General features: G+C 46.0%; 1 protein-coding gene and 2 pseudogenes across 6 annotated transcripts in view; 1 reads left to right on the forward strand and 2 right to left on the reverse strand.

Moving 5' to 3' along the window:
- PSIP1 (PC4 and SRSF1 interacting protein 1) overlaps positions 1–5133 on the reverse strand; it is a 30327-nt gene extending 25194 nt beyond the window's left edge. For 3 of the 6 annotated variants that reach the window (XM_075559940.1, XM_075559941.1, XM_075559939.1), the window contains exons 1-3: positions 4970–5125; positions 4323–4507; positions 742–818 (exon numbers count right to left, since the gene is read on the reverse strand). In XM_075559940.1, the coding sequence (XP_075416055.1) occupies positions 742–818; positions 4323–4394 (149 nt within the window). In that variant the 5' untranslated portion in view covers positions 4395–4507; positions 4970–5125. Of the gene's footprint in view, positions 1–741; positions 819–4322; positions 4508–4969 lie in introns of all 6 variants that reach the window. The other 3 variants (XM_075559937.1, XM_075559935.1, XM_075559938.1) reach the window with 3 other exon arrangements.
- LOC142457755 (glucose-6-phosphate isomerase-like) lies at positions 4925–14584 on the reverse strand (annotated as a pseudogene).
- A 1002-nt stretch (positions 14585–15586) lies between these two features.
- On the forward strand, positions 15587–17223 carry LOC142457756 (activated RNA polymerase II transcriptional coactivator p15 pseudogene; annotated as a pseudogene).
- Positions 17224–21584: the final 4361 nt, after the last annotated feature.

The raw sequence follows: 21584 nt of genomic DNA on the forward strand, positions 1-21584 counted from the left end.
ATCCAGGGTGGATGATACCTTCAGGACCAAGGGTGTGAGGGGCGATTGCTGGGAGAGTGGAGGGTGAGTGGGTTGGAAAGGGGGAACTGATTACAAGGATCCACATGTGACCTCTTCCCTGGGAGAGGGAAGGCAGAGAAGGGGGGGGAAGAGAGACTCCGGATAGGGCAAGATATGACAAAATAACGATGTATAAATTACCAAGGGCTCATGAGGGAGGGGAGAACAGGGAGGGAGGGGAAAAAAAAGAGGACCTGATGCAAAGGGTTTAAGTGGAGAGCAAATGCTTTGAAAATGATGAGGGCAAAGAATGTATGGATGTTCTTTATACAATTGATGTATGTATATGTATGGATTGTGATAAGAGTTTTATGAGCCCCTAATAAAATGTTTTAAAAAATCATTTTATTGGAGGCTCTTACAACTCTTATCACAATCCATACATCCATCGTGTCAAGCACATTTGTACATTTGTTGCCATCGTCCCAACATACTTTGTACAGTGAAGAAAGCAGCTATTCCAATTCAGAAAATACCAAGTTGAACAAGTGTCTTCAATTTCTACCGTTATAAATGAAATACAAAGGAGAGACAGACACTCTAAGACCTTTTCCGTGAATTCAAAGATTATTTACAGTTTATTACTTTATCATTTCTTTATTGAATCAACCTCTACTTTTAAGCCCAATGATTCCACTTACTTAACACTGATTTGCCTTTACAACAACTCAAAGGACTTACGTCTCATGAGTTCCAAAAAAGAAAATGGGTAGTTTGTTTGTGGGCGGCTTGACAGCTCCATCAGGAACTTCATCTACCTAAAAGAACGATCAGAAATAATTAAGGTCATTTAAGTCACACATCCCTCAATATACCTACAGCAGAACATCCACAATACTGTAAAACCAAGACCTACTTCCAACTCATTTGCTGACAAAAACCTGTCAACTCTTAAATTTCTTTCATCCCACCTATCCAGTGTAAATGCTTCTACATCTCTGAAGAAAAACTGGTGTTCAGATGATGTGCTACCCACCCAGACACCTTAACACAAATCAAGTCTTCTAACCTTCTGAAATCGGAAACATATCTTGACCATAACTATTTCAGACAAGAGAATTGCATCTGTTCAGCAAGCCCAAAGGATATTTTTGCAAAGACAGTATACGAATAACAAAGTAATGTAAAATCATCACTAACTAACGTTTAAAGCGGCATTTCCCAAAGTCTGAAAAATACTAAAAAACAAAACCTTTCTGTGAATTGGGTGAAAGCTATAACAGATGTTTTCTATTCGATAATTCATAGATATTTCATGTCCTTGATTGCAATTCCCACTGTGAACACCACACAGCTCTTTTGCTCCCGGGCTCCATTCCTCTCCTTTGCTAACACTTCTCAACAGTCTTTTGGTAAGTGCTGCCTTTCTGATCTGGAGTGGTTGGTTAAAGGCAGTGGTTCTCAACCTGTGGGTCGCGACCCCTTTAGGGGTCAAATAACCCTTTCACAGGGGTCACCCAATTCATAACAGTAGCAAAATGACAGTGATGAAGTAGCACTGAAAATAATTGTATGGTTAGGGATCACTACAACACGAGGAACTGCGGCATTAAGAAGGTTGAGAACCACTGGTCTAAGGGGTGGAGGTTCCTTTCTAGTCCTTTCCATTAGAGGCCCAAGGATTGTGTGCAGAAAACTGAGCTCAGTTCCAGACCTGAAGGGTGACTGAGGGCCAGTCTATCCAGGTACCACCAGGTTCACTCCGACTAGTAATCCTGATTTTTCTTTTTCTTGAGTGCTGTTCCATACTTTTCTCTCTTCCCAGGGCCTTCTACTGTGACCCTCCTTTTAGAACAGTAGAAGCCAGGCACTCTAGCTTTGTTTCAGGGTCTTGGAAAACTGGCTGCTGCGTGGAACACTAACCCATTGGACTAATTGTTGGAACAAATTCCAGAAAGACTATACTTATATGGTTGAGAAGCATAAGGGTATATATAGATATTTTATATCTCTTCCAATACTTCTAGTTCAAGCAAAGACCAAGCTTCAAATGCTACCCTATCTAATAGATATACAGTACTTGTTATTTCCCATTCTGTACCAAGAAAAAAGCAGATCACAGACATAAAGCCATTAAACAGTACCATCTAGAGGTATACACGAAATTTAGTAACTTTTTTTCATTTTCATAATCTTGAAGAGGGCCTTTAACTAAAAAAAAAAAAAAAGTTGATTTGCTTAAGGAAGCCTGCCACTTATAGCTTTGTAGCCGTCTTAAAGAAAACTAGGCACATCAACAGCCTAACAAGCAACCTTTCTTAGGGACTTTACTGTCCCTGCCTGTAAGGTGATTGATTACCTCTAGCACTTCAACTTGGTGGGGAGGGTCCAAGGACCCTCAAAATGCTTAGAGCTGTTACTAAACACTAGGGCTAGGTTTATTGACTAGGCCCCAGGGTATCTGTCAGCAAACAACTCTAATGGTTTGTGTACCTAGAGAGCTGAATAAATGTTAGGTAAACTTTCTAAAGTTGATTTTAAGAATGGTATTACCAGGTCTGCCCTAACCTGGTTATGTCTTCTAAAACTTTCTTCGGCTCTTAGGAAGTTTGTCCTGGCAGCTAGTCCTCAGGCAGAGATCACTGACCTGTCCCAGTCCAGACATCTGCCTCCTCTTGTATGTGGACATTAAAAAGCATGCAGTTTTGGACTTTAAAGTTCCAATGTTCCACCTTTAAAAGGAATGGTACGACTGGTACAGGGCTTCATGACTAACACTGATGAGCTTTGGAACACACATACAAATAAAATGTTAAAATCAAAAGGGAGCAATGAGCTCCACGTCACTCGTATTGGATCATTTAAATACATATTCCAAATTCTACAGCCAATATTTTTAAATCATTAAGACCAAAGGTAAGAAAAGGGATACAATGCCTGCACACAGGAAAAAGTAAACTCTAGCTCAACTGCTTCTAGGGGTAAAAAGCCGCAAGGAGAAGACAACAAATTTCCCATGTTAGTTCTATCTAGAAAATCCTGGTTGTCACCCCCCACCCCCGCAAGCTACTTTGACAAGACAGTGGGGGGGAAAAAGCTTTTCCGATTGGATAAGGAAACCTGTACCCCTAAATCTGGGAAAGCTGAGAAAAATCAAGGCACATCGGTCTCAAACAGGGCCCCCGTTTCTGCCTGGTTCTCCTGTCTAAGCTGGGCCTCTTCCCTCCATTCCGCACCACAGCTGACAGCACTAACAACCATGTTTAATTACCCTGAAGAAAAACACCTTGACAAAGAAGAAAAAGAAAACTGTTTGGGAAAAGAACTACCCACTAACTACAAAACAGTATACTCCCCCCCCCCCTTACACTTTTATTTTTAAAAAATGTCAAGTTTCCTTAAACCCCATGAAATCTTCACCTTTGGAGCCCATGTATCTGTTTCTTAGAATCTGGGTACTACCATAAACTAACAAATATGCCATGTTTCCAGAGAAGAACACATCAGTAAGTAGAGTCGCTACATTTTTTTCTTACAATCCTGTGTCCTTACCAGGCTGGGGATGTACACCCCCCAAGAATCCAATCCCACCCTTCCATGTGCTCATATGAAACCACCAGAGGGAAAACAACTTCTTCAAGGTCTTAAGGCAAATTTCATCAGTACAAGTGAACATTTTTCTAGGCCCACCGTAGTGGTAATTTATTGTCAAATCATTCCAAACCCCTGTATTGACCAACACATGGAGAAGGCCCAAAGAGTTCCATAATTTAGCTTTAAAAAAAAATCCCACTCAAATATGATGTAAATGTTTAGAAATGATGGCAACTTGTGTCCAAACCTGCTTGATGCAATTGATGCATGGAATGTTTACCAAAATATTCCCCCTAAAGTCTCAATTCAACTGAGCCGCATACATTCTTCTAGTACACTAAAGTTCCTGTGTGATTTGCATATATTCCACAGCATTTTGCATTTTATTAAACATCCAGAGAAGACGAACATGTCACTAGGGTTGAAGCCTACAAGTCAGGGGCGCTCCATTTCCACCTACAAGCAAGCCTCCACTGGCATCCTCGTTGAATACTTTGTATGAAAGAAAAACCCGTCAGAAGCAGGGCATAGATTAACGTCCCTCCATCACCCGGGCAGTCAATTACACGGCAGATTAAGTGGGTGCAATGGAGATGGCAAAAGCTAAGTGACACGCGAGGCGGGCGGAGGGAGGGAAGGCGGGAGAAGAAAGCAGGGAGAGAAAGGGGAGAGCAGGCCCGCGGGCAGGAAGGTGGCCCCGCGAAACGCGACGGCGACAAATCACTCACTCGAGCCGGCCAATGAGGATAGCCTTTCATCTTGGCGAAGATGAGGTCTCCGGGTTTGAAATCGCGCGTCATGTTTGGGGGGGCGACGCCGGGGGTCCGGAGCCCAGCGAGCAGCCGCGGAGGGCGGACGGGCGTCGAGGCGGGGCCGGGCGGGAGGAGGCGATGCCGCGGGGCGTCCGACGCGCCTGCGAGCGGGTGCGGGGAGGGGGTTAGCGCGCCCCCCGGGGGGCCGGGGGAGGGGCCCGCGGGGAGGGGGAGGGTGGCAGGCAGCGAGGGGAGGGGGAGCCGCCGCCGCCGCCCCTCCCCCGGCGGCGCGGTCTCGGCGGGCCCGGAGACGCCCCCTTCCAGGCTCGACGGCGGCGCGCGGGGCCACCTGGAGCAGGGATGCTCCCCGCCGCGGCCCCATCCCTCCTCAGGCTTCCTTCCCGCCGCCTTAGCGCCCCCTCCCCAGGCAAGGAGCGCGGAGACGGGAAGCCAGAGCGCGCCCCCCGCCCCGCGCCGGACGCCCCCCCGACCTCCACCACCTGCTTCCCGTCGCTCGCGGCGCCCCCGCCCCTGGGCCCCCGGCAGGGCCGCGGCCACTTCCCCGCTGCTGCCTGCAGCTAGGCCACCGAGGGGGGGCGGGGCGAGGGCCGCCGCCTGCTCACCTGCCGGCCCACGGGCACCGAGGCTGCGGTGGCGGCCCGGCTCCCTCGGCCCGCGTCCCCGCAGGACACCTGCGCCACCAGCTGCCGCAGAGGCGTCTCAACGGCTCCGAGTCGCAACCGCTCCGCCGCCGACGCTGCGCTGCTCCCGCGCGGCTCCCGCTCGGCGCCCGCTAGCACTGGGGTGGAACCAACTGCCCGCGCGGGGAGGGGGCGAAGAGTCGGCGGCCCCGGGAGGGCGCCCCCGGGGCGGGGCTTGGCATGGCCCGGGAGTCGCCCGTTGGCTTTTGCCCAGCAGGTGCCCCCAGGTGGACCGAGAGGGGGTGGCGCCGGAACAAAGGGGCGCGCGGGTGGACGCCGGGCCGCCGCGGCTCCCCCTGTGGCTGGCAGAGTGGTCGCGCCCGGCCCGCCCCTGCTGACTGCGCTGCGTGTGTGTATTTGTATGTGTACTGTATGTAAAAGGCGGGAGGGAGGAAACGATTGTTGGGCACCGGGCTGGGGGGCGGGTAGCCAGGCCTCCGGGCCCAGGCTGTGTGTTAGGGAGAACCTGACCGCCCGAGCGGCTTCTGCTGGCACCGTTTTGCCAGCGCGGGAGGCCCTCGCTTAAGAGTGCGTTTGCGCGATTCGCAACCTCCAAAAAAATGGGGAGCGGTACAAAAACCCATCGATGGAATCCGAGCATGAGGTGGTGGCAGGGCGTGCAGTCGGTTAGGCCTCCTGCACCTCGCTGAATGGGCCAAGCTGCCTCCCTTTCCTCGAAATTGCCATGTGAAAGAGCCCCATTCCATTGGCCTTTTAAATGTAAAGCAACTAGGATTCTTAAGAAAAAAGGCATTCCTAACAGATGCAAAATATGCAGATTGGAGAATAATTGCGGGAAAGTATAAGCCTTTTAGATAGGATTCAGGTTTGGGCCTCTGCTCAATTTGAGCCGCCTCGGAAATTGCCTTCCCCTTGTAGAGTCTCAGTTGACTGGTCTACTCCATGGAGGCATCAGGAAACCATGCTCTTGTCCCTATGCTCAAAGATGGTTTCTTTTTAATCCCTACGCCAATCATTTTCTTAACAGGGGACAATAAGATGCTCAACCTTTTGAAGTGAATTGTTATTTTGACGGCACTAGGACTGTGTCACGAAAATTGTTTATGTCCCCATTTCCATACACCCAGACTTCCAAGAAATAGGCTGTAAGATGTTTTGAAAATTAACAAATATCCATCTCAAGTTTTGTTTGCTCTACATTCAGCAACAACGAGTGCCCCCAAAAATTAGAAAACAAACAAACGCACTGTCATCAAGTTATTCCAACTCAGAGCAACCCTGTAAAACAATAACCTTGCCCTTGTGGGTTTCTGAGACTGAGTCTTTTTATGGAAAGAGAAAGCCCTGTCATTTTACCCCCTCCGTGTGGCTGGTGGCTTCAAACTGCTGATCTTTCACTTAGCAGCCGGATGGGTAGCCCACTCCACCACCAGGGATCCAGTGAAAGACTCACAACTGGCAATCCATTAGGTGATTATAGATGTTAGTGAAAGATCAGAGTGAGACTATTTTGAAAGAGATGCATGCCTTTAAAAAGGATGGAAGAAGGCATTCCCAGTATGTGCACAGTAGGGTTTTTAAGGCTGTGACTTTTGGGAAGCAGATCAGCAGGTCTGTCTTGAAAAGAGCCTCTGGGTGTGTTCAAACTGCCAATCTTTTGGCTAGTATTTGTCTAGCACCTCTGGTCCCAGGCCTAAAACCCTACAAAGAGTTTGAAGAAATGTAATCATATCTAGCTAATATGCCCCCTCTCAGTGACCCCATAGAGCAGAGTGGAACTGGCCCTGTGGGTTTCCAAGGTTAACTGTTTACAGGAGGCGAGAGCTTCCCTTTTCTCCCACAAATCAGCTGGGTGGTCTCCAGCTGCCATCCTTGTGATTAGAAGCCCAGCTCCTCACCACAATGCCACCAGACTCAGCGTCAGCTCGATGGCAGTGCTTTCAGAGTATGGAGTTTGAGGTAATATGCAGGCGTCCTGGGTGTAGAAAAGTTAAAAAAGGTCAATGGTTCAAACCCATCAGCCACTCTGCCAGGGAAAAAATGTGGCCATGGGCTTCCTTAAAAATGTACAGCTCTCCCCTGCCCTATCTGGTCCTTGCTAGTCAGATTTAACGACTACAGTGAGTTTGCTTTAGGCAACATGCAGAAGATGCCAATGGAGCAAAATGGGGAGCAAAATGGGGAATTGACTAGCAAGGAAGAGGGAATGGTTGGTAGAATGTTTTGAAGGTTCTCCTCCAGAATTTGGATTTTCTGTACTGTACACTTAGAGGGTTAGGTGTTGAGCTGCTAACGGAAAGGTCAGCGGTTAAAACCCACCAGCCACTGCACAGGAGAAAGAAGAGGCTGTCTGTTCCTGTAAAGGGAGGCAGTGTCTCAGAAACTCTATGAGTCAGGTCTCTCTGAATCAGAATCTACTCAATGGCCGGCTGTAGGTTTGGGGTTTGTCTGTGGACTGGCATGAAGGGGCTGGGCAAGAAAGTGGCACGCTGATTCTTGAGAAAGTTGGCCTTTCTGCTTCAAGGTAAGTGCCGGTGGAATAGTGGGAAACAGCCGGAGGTAACTGCTTAGCTCTGACTCCTTGAGACTGTCTACAGGAGGTGAGGGCAATCTGGCTGTGACATCTGTCACCCCATCAATTGTCAGGGTTGATTCAGCTGATCTGGCTGGCTAGGTGGGTATCCCCTTCCTCCCTCACCACTCCAGGTGCATCCCTCCTGAAGCTGCACGCTCAGTTGAAGAGGCCATAGAAGGAGGATGAGGATGAGGATGGTCCTTCCATCAAAGGTCTACAAGTAGCTGCGCCTCCCTGCTAGAACCTCCAAACAAGTCTCCAGACTCTGTACATCAGAACTAAACATTCCCAGTCCTGTACCATCCCCAGGATTGTTAGGTTTGAGCCCACTGTTGGTTGAGGCTCTGTATCATTCCATCTGGTCCAAGGTCTTTCCCTTTTCCCCTTTAACAAGCATGATGTCCTTTCCCAGGCACTGATCTCTCCTAGCAACATGTCCAGAGCACTTTAGCAGGACGAGGAAGATGAAGAAGGGAAGGGAGGGCAGAGCCAAGGAATTCCACAAAGGAATAATTGGCAGCTCACGGTCACAAGTCATGAACAGGAAAGAAAAAAATAAGCAAAACCCAGAAGATATATTAAAGCAAAGTCCAAGATACTGAGTGGGAGAGAGCCCAGGCTGACGCAGCATCCGTTTCTTGTTCACCTCCTTTGTGCTAAGTCCTGCCAGCCATGGCAACTGAACCCAGAGCACCACGGGGGACCCAGAAGCAGCATCACCTGGGGCCTTTTTCTAAGAAGCTCAGTCCCTCCCCAGACCTAGTGCATCACAATCCACATTTTAACCAGCTCCCCTGGTGATTCTCCTGCACATTCAAAGTTGGAGAAACTCTACTACCAAGGTTTCTCTCATCTTTAAAAACTTCGAGTCAAGGGTAGAAGACAGCGCCTAGGATAGATAAATGATCACAAATACGTGAATATAATAAACGTTTACTCTGAATTCGTGCTAAATAACAGAACCAGCAGGTAAAGAGGGTGTGGTTACTGTGGGCAGTGGGCTCTTCAGAAAAGAGATTAGAAATAAGAGGGGAAATGGAAACACATGTGATGGCTTGGTGCTAGTCATTTTCTGTTTGTTTTTAAGTGTGAACTTTGTTCTTGCTGTGTTTTACCTGTTGGTAGTTTTAACTTGCAATGGTTGTCACGTCACGGGTGATCTTTTTTAAAAAACATGTCACTGAGGCCTTTTCCAGCTCTTCTGACAATCTATACATCAGTTGTATCAAGCACCTTTGTACTTAGGAACATCATTATTCTCTAGACATGTTTTTCCTACTGAGCCACGTGATCCTTTTCAGCCCAGAAGTCAGAGCAAGACAGGTGGTACGTTAAGCCTCCACAGAACAAAAGCCCAGGTGCCCTCCGTGAAGCAGCAGTTTGGAATTGGAGGAGGGCAGTCAAGAGAGTCTGGGCAGGAGGGAAAAGAGAAGGCGGGCAGCAGCTTTGGTCTGAAATTGGTCAAACAGTCAGTCAAGATCATTGATAACAATTGGCCATTGTAATGCAAAAGTTGTAAACAATAGGAAGGAAAGGTAGTTAGAAAATGTGATCTTGGTGATAGCCGAGCCCGAGATCTCATGATAGAATTTGGGGAGACCAAGGACTTCTTCAGAGCAAATATCTTTTTGCAACACAAAAAGCGACTTATACATGCAGGTTTCCCTTTTTTATTTTATTGAGGGCTCATACAACTTTATCACAATCCATAGATCCATGCATTGTGTCAAGCACATTTGTACATTTGTTGCCATCATCATTCTCAAAACATTTGCTTTCTGCTTGAGCCCCTGGCATCAGCTCATTTTCTTCCCCCCTCTCCCCTGCAGGTTTCTTCACTGTGAGTCAGAACCCACTCTATGGCACCTACCAACGTTCTGAGTGACATTAGCCAAACACAAAAGGACAAATATTTTGTGAGGCCAAGGTTATAAAAGAAGACAAGAAAGGGTTTTCTTAAAAAAAAAAAGAAAGGATTTTCATGCCAAAAAAAAGAAAAAGACTGATGGTTCCAGGGAGGGAAGAGAGGGAAAGCATTGGGCAAGAGGAAGAGAGTTGCTAACACGAAGGGGAAGATATTATACTTGGGGAAAGATGGGTGGACAAGGGCGAGGGAACAAGGCAAGCCAATAGGAGTTTCATATGTTCAAGTTGTTGAATGCAAAAAAGTTTGAAGGGGAAAAACAAGAGACAAGTGAAACTACGTTTGACTTTAACAGAATTTTTCACAAACTTGAATGTTGACCCTTTAAAGCAGTGGTCCTGGACCTGTGGGTCACAACCCCTTTGGGGGGTCCCCCAATTCATAACAGTAGCAAAATGAATTACAAAGTAGCAACGAAAATCATTTTGTGGTCGGGGGTCACCACAACATGAGGACCTGTATGACAGGGTCGTGGCGTGAGGAAGGTTGAGAACCACTGCTCTGAAGGCACCAACTTTTTTTTTTTTTTGGCTTGTTCTTGTGAGAGGTCATTGAGTCAGTTCCTACTCAAAGTGAACCTAGAACACAGGAACAGACCGCTGCCTGCTCCTCCACCTCCCTCACCATTGTTAGGTTTAAACCCATTATTGCAGCCACAATGTTAATTCGTGTCCTTGAAGAGTTTCCTCTTTCCCACTGACCCTCTGCTTAACCAAGCAGGATGTCCTTCAGGCTCTGCTCTAAGAACAAGTCCCAGGTGAGTGTGAGAAAGTCTTGCCAGTTCCACATCGAAGGGGCTGTGTTTTGGGCTGTATTTCTTCCAAGACAGATTTGTTTGTTCTTCTGCCAGCCCATGGTAGTTTCGTTATTGTCCACCAACACATGAATCAAATGCATCAATTGTTCTTCAGTCTTCTTTATTCACGGTCCACATTCCCATGGAAATAAAACGATTGAAAATACCCTTGCCAGTTGCCTCTTGGTGCTCAAAGTGACATCTTGGCTTTAAAACACTTGACAGGAGTCTTTGGCAACAGGTTTGTCGAATGCTCTGTGTCATTTGATTTCTTGACAGCTGCTTTCGTGGGCATTGGTTGTGGATCCATGCAAGATGTAATGTTTAACGACTTTAGTGTTTTCTGCTTTGCTCATCATGTGATGATTTCCTGTACATAACCATGTAATGTATATTGTGGGCCACTCTGCCTGTGACCTTCATCAGCAAGTGCTTCAAGACCTTCTCTTTTTCGGAAAGCAAGGTGATACCATTGACACATCAAAGGTGGCTGATGAGTCTTCCTCCAATCCTGATGACATGTTCATGTACGCTTATTTCCTCAGCATATGATTGAACAAATATGGTGAAGGGATACAAGTCTGCCACACACCTCACCTGATTTTAAACCAGGAACTATCTACCCCTTGTTTTCAAACGACTCCCTTTTGAGCCCCACAATAGGTTTCATAAGAGCACAGTGAAGCGCTTTGGAATTCCCACTCTTTCTCACTGTTATCCATACTTCTTGGCAACAGTAATACAGGAGAGTGAGTAAAAAAGCATTATGACTAGGGCTTCTGTTTCCAAAGGCAGGACTCTATTCCAAATAAAAATATTTGAGCATGTCTCTGATCAGTGGATGGCTGAGGACAAGTTCTCTCTTGTCTTAGTCTCTTTAAAGTAACTTTAAAAAAATGTTCCAATCAAAGCCGTGGCTTCCCAGGGTATGTGCTGAGCTAGTTAAATGCAAGAGACTGCTTTTGGGGGTGCCAAAATATGGGGTAATAGTCTCATAGGTTGAAATTGGATAGCAGTGGGGTTTTTGTTGCTGTTGCTGTCTGTTTAAAGAGGTGTTCTTGGTAGACTTTCTTCAAAAGACATAGTAAGACTCGGAAGAATTTTTAAGAAAATTGAAAACTGCCTTGGTGAGAAAAAGGCCAGGGAATTTGCTCCAAGGAATTGTGTAGCAGAGGGGCCCTATGAGAATTTTATTGGAAACCCTTACCCCATTCACCCTATAGCCTTGATCTTGCCTCTTCAGGCTTCTTTTTATCCCCAGAATGGAAAGCGTATTTGAAAGTAACATTATTGGAATGTCTATCAAGGATGCCAAAACTGACAAGGGTAAGAGTGATGCAAATAGTATCTTCCAAAGTGCAAAGACCTAGAAACCAAACCCACTGCCATCAAGTTGATTCTGATTCATAGTCACCCTATACTGTACATCTTTGTGGTAACAGAAAACCTCATCTTTCTCCTGCAGAACGACAGTGGGTTTGACATGCTGACTTGCAATTAGCAACCTGATGTGCCTATATCCTATAGTGCCATGAGAGCTCCTTATACAGACCCGAAAGGAGGGTTGTTTTTGTTTTGTTTCGTGTTTTTCCCTTTGTGACACTTTATTTTTTCACCTGGGATGTAAACATGGGTCTGAAAAATCAGCTGCACTGCAGCACTCCAGCCAATTGCGAAACAGAAGGCTGTGGCCACAGAGAGAGAGCTGTGGCAGCCTCAGACTGGCTTCCCCCAAGGGACTTGTAGTCCAAGCACAAACCGGAGGGGGCTCTGGGCCTGGTGCACCAGGAACATGCAGTGCAGACTCGGGCAGTAGGGGACAAGAAGGACCAGTCTTAACAAGAGTTACTGCTGAGCATGTTTCTTGGCTGGTGGCCTCACGCTGTTTGATGAAGCTGATCAGTGCATTGGTGGAAGGATCATGAGAGGTCACTAAGGAGCTGCCCTCAAGCTCAGGTTCAATTTCCGTAGCCAGATGCTTCCCCAACTCCACTCCCCACTAGTTAAAGCTGTTGATGTTCCTGAAGATCCTGTGTTCATGAAATGGCGATGGAGGCATGAATGGTGTGAGCTTGGTGAACACAGTGGAATTGGCTAGACAATGCCCTTCAAAGATTTCCTGCGACAACCGCGTCTCAGGTTCCTCTGCACTCTTTCTGGAAGCCTGCAGCTCTTTCCGGGCCTCTTCTGGTGTCTTCCCCTTCATCAGGGCCTCAGTCTGGGCTAAGAAGTTGGCCAGAGGGGTCTTGTGATGCAAGCCTTTCCAGATAGGGTGCTGGGTCTGCATCAGGATGAAGGAGTCACAGGGGGTCATCCTGGGGCCTTGGTGGATAAGCTGGGAGAAGGCATGCTGGCCAGTGGCCCCAGGGTCCTCCCACAAGGTGGGGTCTGTCCGGAAATCCATGCAGGTGCCAGTCTTGGTGACATACTTCCCATCGAACTGCATGTCACCCTGTTGGAAATAGGCAGCAAAACTGGTTGTGGGGCAGCCAGCCCTGGGTCTCACATCCAGAAAGACAGGCACATTCTTCTCCAGGGGTGTGGTACAGAAGTGTCAGTCCATCCTTTGAGCCCCGGAGACGTGCAGGTAATGGAGAGTGTGTTGGCTGACCACAGCAAGTCCCGTCCTCCCAGCCAGTCCCAGAGTTCAAGCATTTGGAGGGTCCATTCCAAACTCCTTGACTTTGGTTGTGCTGGTAGACAGGGCAGCAAACGCCTTCGAACTGCAGAAGGATCCTTCGCCGGCAGGAGGATCCACTCCTTGGCTATCGCGGCATTCGTTTACCTAGTGTCTCTTGGGTCATAAAGGTCTTGGAGGCAAGGATAAGCAGGGAGGTCTCAGGTGCGGGGAGGCCAGGGTTTTTGGTCATATGGGTCCCATCAATGTTAGAGACAAGCCAGACGTGGGGCCCACCTGCAGAGTAGGACTTTAGGGTGGTCCAAGCCACCAATGCCTATGTTAACAACGTCTGAGATGGACTTCCCACTGTAGCCCTTCCACTCACCACACTTCGGACACACTGGCAGAGACCTCATCTTGTGCAGGGTCCTATCGACCTCCACCCCATCTCTAACATCCACCAGAACAGGGGTGTTGGACTGATTCCACAGGGCCCCCGCTGTACTGCTCGCTCCTCGGTGAAGTTGATCTTGTCACTGAACATGTGATCTCTGGTCGCCTCCATACCCCTGGGTTTGGCCAGGTCCCCCAACATCTGCATAACCTTCTGCATCACGAGGTTCTTGGAGCAATCCAGCAGAATCTGTCCAGGGTTGGTGTCAAGGGTCCAGCAGAGGCGGCTGAAGCGGTCCTGATCAGCCTGGAAGAGGCTGCGCAGGTTGAGCTCAGCTCCATACTCCTGGTGCCATTCCGGCAGCTCCTGGAACCGCGGATCCCGGAACCAGTAGGAGGAAGAGGAACGCCCAGAGAGGGTATTTTGAGATAAAATAGCTTCACATTTTGATAATTTTGCTAATAATCAAGGTTTCTGTGACTTTGTAGTAATGCTTCAGTTAGTCAGTCAGTCAGTCACTGGCATAGAGTTGGTTCTGATTCATAGTGATCCTATAGAACTGCTTCTGTGGATTTCCAAAACTAACTCTTTATGGAAGTAGAAAGTCTCAAAATAAATATAAGAATTTTTTTTTAAGTCTCATCTTTCTCCTGAGGAGGGGCTAGTGGTTTTGAACTGCTGATCTTGCAATTAGCAGCCCAATGCATAATCACTACACTATTATGGCTCCCCATATATTAATAGAAATGGTGAAATGTGCATTTTCTTCTTGTTTATAACTTGATTAGTAATTGAGCTGATCGTTTTGGTAAATTAGTAATCATGAAACTTATGTTGAGAATGCTTTTCTTACAGAGATGAGTCACAGAGAATTTTTTGTTCTAAGTATCATATTTGATAAAATAGGCATATATGATAAAAACTACTCAGTCTTGCAGTTAGCAGAATTTTAATCTTTTTTCACTGGGTGGTCAAAACTTGAACATTTTAATATGATACAATAAAGATTGATTAGAGTTATATTTTAGAAAAGGATAGTTTTTTGAAATATATTACTGGTTATTATGGTGAATATAAAAGAATCACCTGCATTTTTATTTTGAATTTTGAACTAATGACCCTGACCATATTTCTCAGCTTCCAAAGACTTTGAATTTACTTTTCTGTTTGTTTGTTTAATTGACTTTGTGTGTGTGTCGTAAAACATTTGCAAGTCCAATATTTTTGTATATACAAGCTGGTTACCTTCATCATGTTGCACAAACATTACTGCTGTGGTCCTTTTATAAATCCTTTTACCAACATTACCAAAATCACAAGCCCCCTAAGACTTAACTCGCTCGGTCCCTGGTAACCACAATTAAGCTTTGATCTTTCTACATTTAAGCAGTATCATGTAGTATTTGTCTTTTTGTGTCTGACATATTTCAGTAAGCATAATATTTTTAAACATTAGGGACTCATACAACTCTTATCACAATCCATACATACATCAATTGTGTAAAGCACATCTGTACATTTTTTGCCCTCATCATTTTCAAAGCATTTGCTCTCCACTTAATCCCTGGGCATCAGGTCCTCTTTTTTCCCCCTCCCTCCCTGCTCCCCCTTCCCTCATGAGCCCTTGATAATTTATAAATTATTATTTTTGTCATATCTTGCCCTGTCCGACATCTCCCTTCACCCCCTTCTCTGTTGTCCATCTCCCAGGGAGGAGGCCACATGTAGATCCTTGTAATCAGTTCCCTCTTTCCAACCCACTCACCCTCTCCCCTCCCAGGTAAGCATAATTTTTTAGGGTCATCAAAAAAACTTCATTTCTCATATGGCTGATTAATACTCCATTATTTGCATTCTGTTGCACTAATGCATTCTATTATAGGCATTATATGCATGAGCCAAATTTTGTTTATCCATTCCTTGCTTGATGGACATTTCGGTTGTTTCTACTTGGGACTATTGTGAATAGGGTGACATTAAAGAGTCCGTGGCTGGTATAGATGGTTAAGCGCTGACCTACTAAGTGAAAGACTGACCATCCAAACCCTCCTAGGGAAACTTCCGAAGTAAGGCCTGCTTCCAAGAGATTACAGCTCTACTCTGCCTGGGCACCCACCTCCTGGAGGGAGCAAAGAGGACCTGGGTTAGGATTAGGCTGTGCCATGGTACGGAGGCCGTGAAAGCGGCAAAGCAGAGAACAGCAGAAGGGCGTTTACTTGTGTGCTATTGACTCTGGAAAGGCATCCGACTTTGTGAAGCATGACAAACGATGAATAACATCGAAGTGAACAGGAATTCCAGATCATTGCATAGTGCGCATGTGGAACCTGTACGTGGACCATTCATGCAGAGTAAGGCAGTGCCGACTGGCTTAAATTCAGTTCGGGTGTGTGTCGAGGTGGTATCCTTTCGCCATACGGGTTCCATCTGTACGCAGAGTGGACGATATGAGCAGCTGGACCACATGAGGAAGAATGTGGCATGATTAGAGACAGGTTAATTACAACTGGATACACGTGGAGGACACAGTCGTGTGTGGAGAACGTGAAGCGCTTGCTGATGAAGAGCAAGGTCTACGGTGTGGATCATACCGCATTGAAAAGAACCAGAATCCTCACAACTGGACCGTTAGACAACATCACTATAAACAGAGAAGAGAGAAGTTGTCAAGGAACGCATCTGGTTTGGACGCACAGTCAGTGCTCGTGGAAGTAGCAGTTAAGAAATCCTATGAGGTGAAGGACAGAGGAGACCAGGTCTCCAGCAACAAAGGTGGGATGGTGGTGAGAATCACATCACCGTGAAAGAGGGAGAGTGCATGATGGGGACCCAATGCCCACCTGTAGACAGCTGGACACCCCTTCCAGAGGGGTAGTGGGGAGGAGATGGGCCACACAGGGTTCAGTGTAGCAACAATGAAACTCAAAACCTTCCTCTAGTTCCTGAACGCTTCCTCCTCTCCCAATCATCATGACCCCAATTCTACCTTGCCTTGCGGACCTGGTTATACCAGAGGATGTACAGCGGTGCAGTGGGGATCTGGAGGCACAGGGAATCTAGGACAGACGAACCCCTCAACACCAGCTGTGGGAGTGGCGACACCAGGAGGGAAGAGCATGTAGAAAGGGAGAACTGATCTCGGAGATCTATGTGTAACCTCCTCTCTGGGAGATTGGCAATGGGGAGGCGGGTGAGGGGAGACGCCGGGGAGTGTAAGATAAGATATAATAATTATTTATAAACTATCAAGGGACCAGGGGTGGGATCGGGGAGGGAGGGGGATGGGGGAAAAAAAGGGAAACCGAGCTGATTCCAGGAACCCAAGTGGAAGGTGAATTATGAGAGTGACGAGTGCAACGAATGTATAAGGGTGCTTTGCTCAATTGATGTATGTACAGATTGTGATAAAAGCCTTATGAGCCCCAATAAAAAGATTAAAAAAAAAAAAAGAAATCCTATGAGGTCCGTCGCGATCTAGGAGCAGGAACCTATTAGACTGCAGGAACAGAGCAAAAGCCACAACCAAAGGAACTTGTTTCTTCAAGTTCATCTGGCAGTGATCCTGATAAGGAATTCTACCAAAGAGCAAAAGAGGAAAAAGCAAGTTGCTCCAGAAAAACCTGTAAAGAAGTAAAAAACTTCTGTAGAAGTCCTGCCATCCAGAGCCCTGTCATCCTCCAAGCAGAGCAGCGACAGCAGAGGGGATAAGGTGCTCCTGACTGGGAAAGCGAGATATGTCAGTGTTCGGGGCTTCAAAGGGAAAGTCCTTGTTGATATTAGAGAATATTGGATGGATCTAGAAGGTGAAATGAAACCAGGAAGGAAGGTATTTCTTTACACCCTGAGCAGTCGAGCCAACTGAAGGAACAGACGTCGGACACAGATGAGGCAGGAAGAAAATGGTAAAATCCGGAGGGGAAAAAAAAGAGGACCTGATGCCAAGGGCTTAAGTGGAGAGCAAATGCTTTGAAAATGATGAGGGCAACGAATGAATGTTCAAATGTGCTTTACACAATTGATGTATGTATGGATTGTGATAAGAGTTGTATGAGTCCCTAATAAAATGTTAAAATAAAAAAAGAAAATTGTAAAATCCGATCCATAGCCAAGCGCTACTGTTCTTGTCGTTTTAATCTGTCTTTTTACAGTGGTTTTATTTTCCAGCTGTTGTTTTCCAAGCTATTGTAGATATGGATTGGAGGACAATTTGTAAGATGAATCCTGCTTTAAAAAATGTGCGTGATTAAAAATGTTCTAAGTGAAGCTAATTGTCAATTTTATTAAGGAGGATTGCTTGAGCCCACCGCCTAGTGTGATATGGAGTCAAGTAATACAGCCTTTAAAATTTACAAAAAGGAAGAAATAAAATGCATTAGGCAAATCTCCTGCACAAGAAAGGCTTCTTTAGCACACCAGCCAGTGCGATCATGAGGTGCCAAAGGGACCAGGTATAAGGCATCAGGCAAAAAGAAAACATGTGTGTGTGTGTGTGTATGGTATATATATATATATATATATATATATATATATATATATATATACCATATTGAATGAAGGGGGAAGTGCAGAGTGGCGGCCCAAGGCCCAAGTGTCGGCCACTGGAGATCCCCTCATAGAGGGGTTTAGGAGAGGAGATGGGTCAGTCAGGGTGCGAGGTAGTACCAATGAAGAACACAGCTTTCAAAAAAAAATTTTTTTTTTAATTAAAAAAAAAAAAAAGGACAGCTTTCCCCCAGATCCTGGATGCTTCCTCCCCCCAACTAAAATGATCCCAATTCTACCTTGCAGGACTGGATAGGGCAGAGGTTGTACACTGGTGCATATGGGGGCTGGAGGCACAGGGAATCCAGGGTGGATGATACCTTCAGGACCAAGGGTGCTAGGGGCGATGCTGGGAGAGTGGAGGGTGAGTGGGTTGGAAAGGGGGAACTGATTACAAGGATCCACATGCGACCTCCTGCCTGGGAGAGGGACGGCAGAGAAGGGGGGGAAGGGAGACTCCGGATAGAGCAAGATATGACAAAATAACGATGTATAAATTACCAAGGGCCCATGAGGGAGGGGGGAGCGGGGAGGGAGGGGAGAAAAAAAAAGAGGACCTGATGCAAAGGGCTTAAGTGGAGAGCAAATGTTTTGAGAATGATTGGGGCAGGGAATGTGCTTTATAAAATTGATGTATGTATATGTATGGATTGTGATAAGAGTTGTATGAGCCCCTAATAAAATGTAAAAAAAGAAAAGAAAAAAAAAGAAAGGCTTCTTTACAACGTGGCAGAACAAGGATGCTACTCTGAGGACTAACGTGGGCCTGGCCCAAGCCGTGGTCTTTTCAATCGCCTCACATGCACTTGAAAGTTTCACAGTAAAGCCCACAGAAGAAATGATGCATTGCATTGTGAAGAACACTGAAAGTACCATGGACTGCTGGAAGAACAAACACATCTGCCTGGGAAGTCATTACAACCAGGAAACTCTTTGGAAGCAAGGGCATGTTCTCAGGAGGGGCCAGCCCCTGGAGAATTGACCTCATGCTCCGGAAAGCAGAAGTGAGCAGACAAGAGGAAGACTCTCAAGGAGATGACTGGACACAGTGGCTGCAACAATAGACTCCAAGATGATACTGATGCAGATAGTACAGGACCAGTCAGTATTTCTTTCTGTTGTAGATTGGGTCACTCTGAGTCAGAACTGATCCAAGGGCAACTGGACACGCCCACACCTATCCACACCCACACATGGTACTTCAGAAGTCTTGTCTTTCTAATTGTGTTGGGCACTCTCCTTGCTTGCTTCTGCTTCTTACATTCCTGCTGCCTGTCCGCTCCTGTTCCCTAGTTCTGCCTATCCCTGTGCATCCAGCTTATTTTCTCCAGCCTATGCATGGTCGTGAAGCAGTACTTCTGGCAGTGTGCAGTATTTATCTTTGTGTGATGCAGCTTCTCCATTACTATTTTAATTCACATATATCTATTCAACTGTAGATCTTCACTGAGCGCCCGAGGTGTCATTTCTACATTCCACATGAGCTCAAAGTACCAAAAATAACTTTGAAACTAGAGTAGAAGTAAAATATGCCAATAGGGAGGAATAAAGCAACATTGGCCAGAGTTCAGAGAAGGGAATTGCAGGGCCTCCCCAGGGGACCTTTCTATACCTTTTCCAACCAGGGAGCTTTGTAGAAGACTTGCTCCCATGTCCTAGCATTCACATTATAAACTAGCGGTACGCAGTAAAAATCTGTCGACTTAATACATTGAATTTAAGTTCTAATTAAACAATGTTGGCATGTAAGTTGTTTGCACAGGATGGTATAAATAATAAACGGGAAAGCAGGAACACAGACTGAACACACAAATCCAGCACTAAGGAAAATAGGAGGTATTTTTTATTTTCACTGGCTCGATTCAGAAATTATGTTCCTTTCTGCAGCAGTGTTTTGGCGACACGGGCTTCAGGGACACAGAATTTTTAGTGTTGCCTGCATTCACCCAAGCTTTTTTTTTTTCCTCCTTCCTCATAAAATTTGTAATTGAATGGCATGATTAAGGAACAGGCTAGCAGCAGCTGCAGAGCATTTTCTGCATGTATGACATCCTCAGTGAGGAACGCCAGAATGTTTGTTTTTTAATCATATTATTGGGGGGGCTCTTACAAATGTCGGAACTATCATAGTATGAAGCACATTTGCGCATATACTGCCATCAACATTTCCAAAACAATTTCTTTCTACTTGAGCCCTTGGTATCAGCTCCTCTCAGAATGGTTTTTTGAGGACTACGCAGATATACAGAATTTTACCTTTTCAATCCAGTTATACACTTCCCCTTGGCATACAATTAAATACCCTAAACACCTTAGACTATAAGTTATAATTGCACACTTGTGTATAGGAACAGAAAGGGAGAAATATGACCATGCACATAAAGAAATTCCAGGAGGGTGGAGGGAGGGTGGGTTGGAAAGGGGGAACCGATTACAAGGATCTACATGTGACCTCCTCCCTGGGGGACGGACAACAGAAAAGTGGGTGAAGGGAGACGTCGGACAGGGCAACATAAGACAAAATAACAATTTATAAATTATCAAGGCTTCATGAGGGGGGAGGGAGGGGAAAAAATGAGCTGATGCCAGGGGCTTAGGTGGAGACCAAATGTTTTGAGAATGATGAGGGCAAAGAATGTACAGATGTGCTTTACACAATTGATGTATGTATGGATTGCGATAAGAGTTGCATGCGCCCCTAATAAAACGATTAAAAATAATAATTAAAAATAACATCTCTAGGGGGAAAAAAGAAGAAACTCCAGTGTGGACTTACCTGCCTGTGAGAAAACACTCCCAAAGAGCTTCAGTGCTGAGGGGGTGCGCCATAGAGGCCGTGGCTTTATGAGTTGAGAAATCATCCTGAGTCCTCTTCTCTGACATGCCAGGGAAAGGAAAAGCAAAGAAAGATGGAGACTTATTCTGGAAGGATACAACCCCGCTTTTTATTCAGACTGTTTCTACTGGATTAGTTTAGATTAGATTGTTTAAATCCAGTTTATAGACTCTTTTTAGCCATGCCTACCTCTTGCCTACTGGATAGAGAAGGAGACAAAAGAGGTAAAGGGTCTATCTTGGAATTTTATCTTTTTCTCTTGTTCTAATCCACCTTGGTGGTGTAGTGGTTACTACCTTGGGCTGCTAGCTTCATGGTTGGTAGTTCAGAACCACCAGCCACTCCACAAGAGAAAGAAGAGGCTTTCTACTTTTTTTTTTAACAATTTATTGGGGCTCATACAATTCTTATCACAGTTCATACATATACATACATCAATTGTATAAAGCACATCTGTACAGTCTTTGCCCTAATCATTTTTTTCTCTTTTCTTCTTTTACATTTTATTAGGGACTCATACAACTCTTACCACAATCCATACATATACATACATCAATTGTATAAAGCACTTCCATATATTCCCTGCCCCAATCATTCTCAGGAGGACCCCTGCTTTATAGGAATAGAAAGGCCCATCTTTCTCCCAAGGACCGCCTTGTGGTTTTGAACTGCTGAACTTGCAGATCGAAAGATTGCGGCACAGTGTGTAATCACTATGTCACCTGGGCTCCTGTTTCTTGTTAGGCGCTGTTGAGTTGGTTCCGACTCATCATCCACCCGATGTACAACAAAAAGAAACACCGCCTGGCTCTGCAGCCATCTTCACAATCCTTGCTACGTTTGGATCCACTATCGCAGCCACTGTGCCGATCCACCTTGCTGAGGGTCT

The sequence above is a fragment of the Tenrec ecaudatus genome, chromosome 10 (genome assembly GCF_050624435.1).
Source record: "Tenrec ecaudatus isolate mTenEca1 chromosome 10, mTenEca1.hap1, whole genome shotgun sequence".
In the NCBI taxonomy this organism is placed as follows: Eukaryota; Metazoa; Chordata; class Mammalia; order Afrosoricida; family Tenrecidae; genus Tenrec; species Tenrec ecaudatus.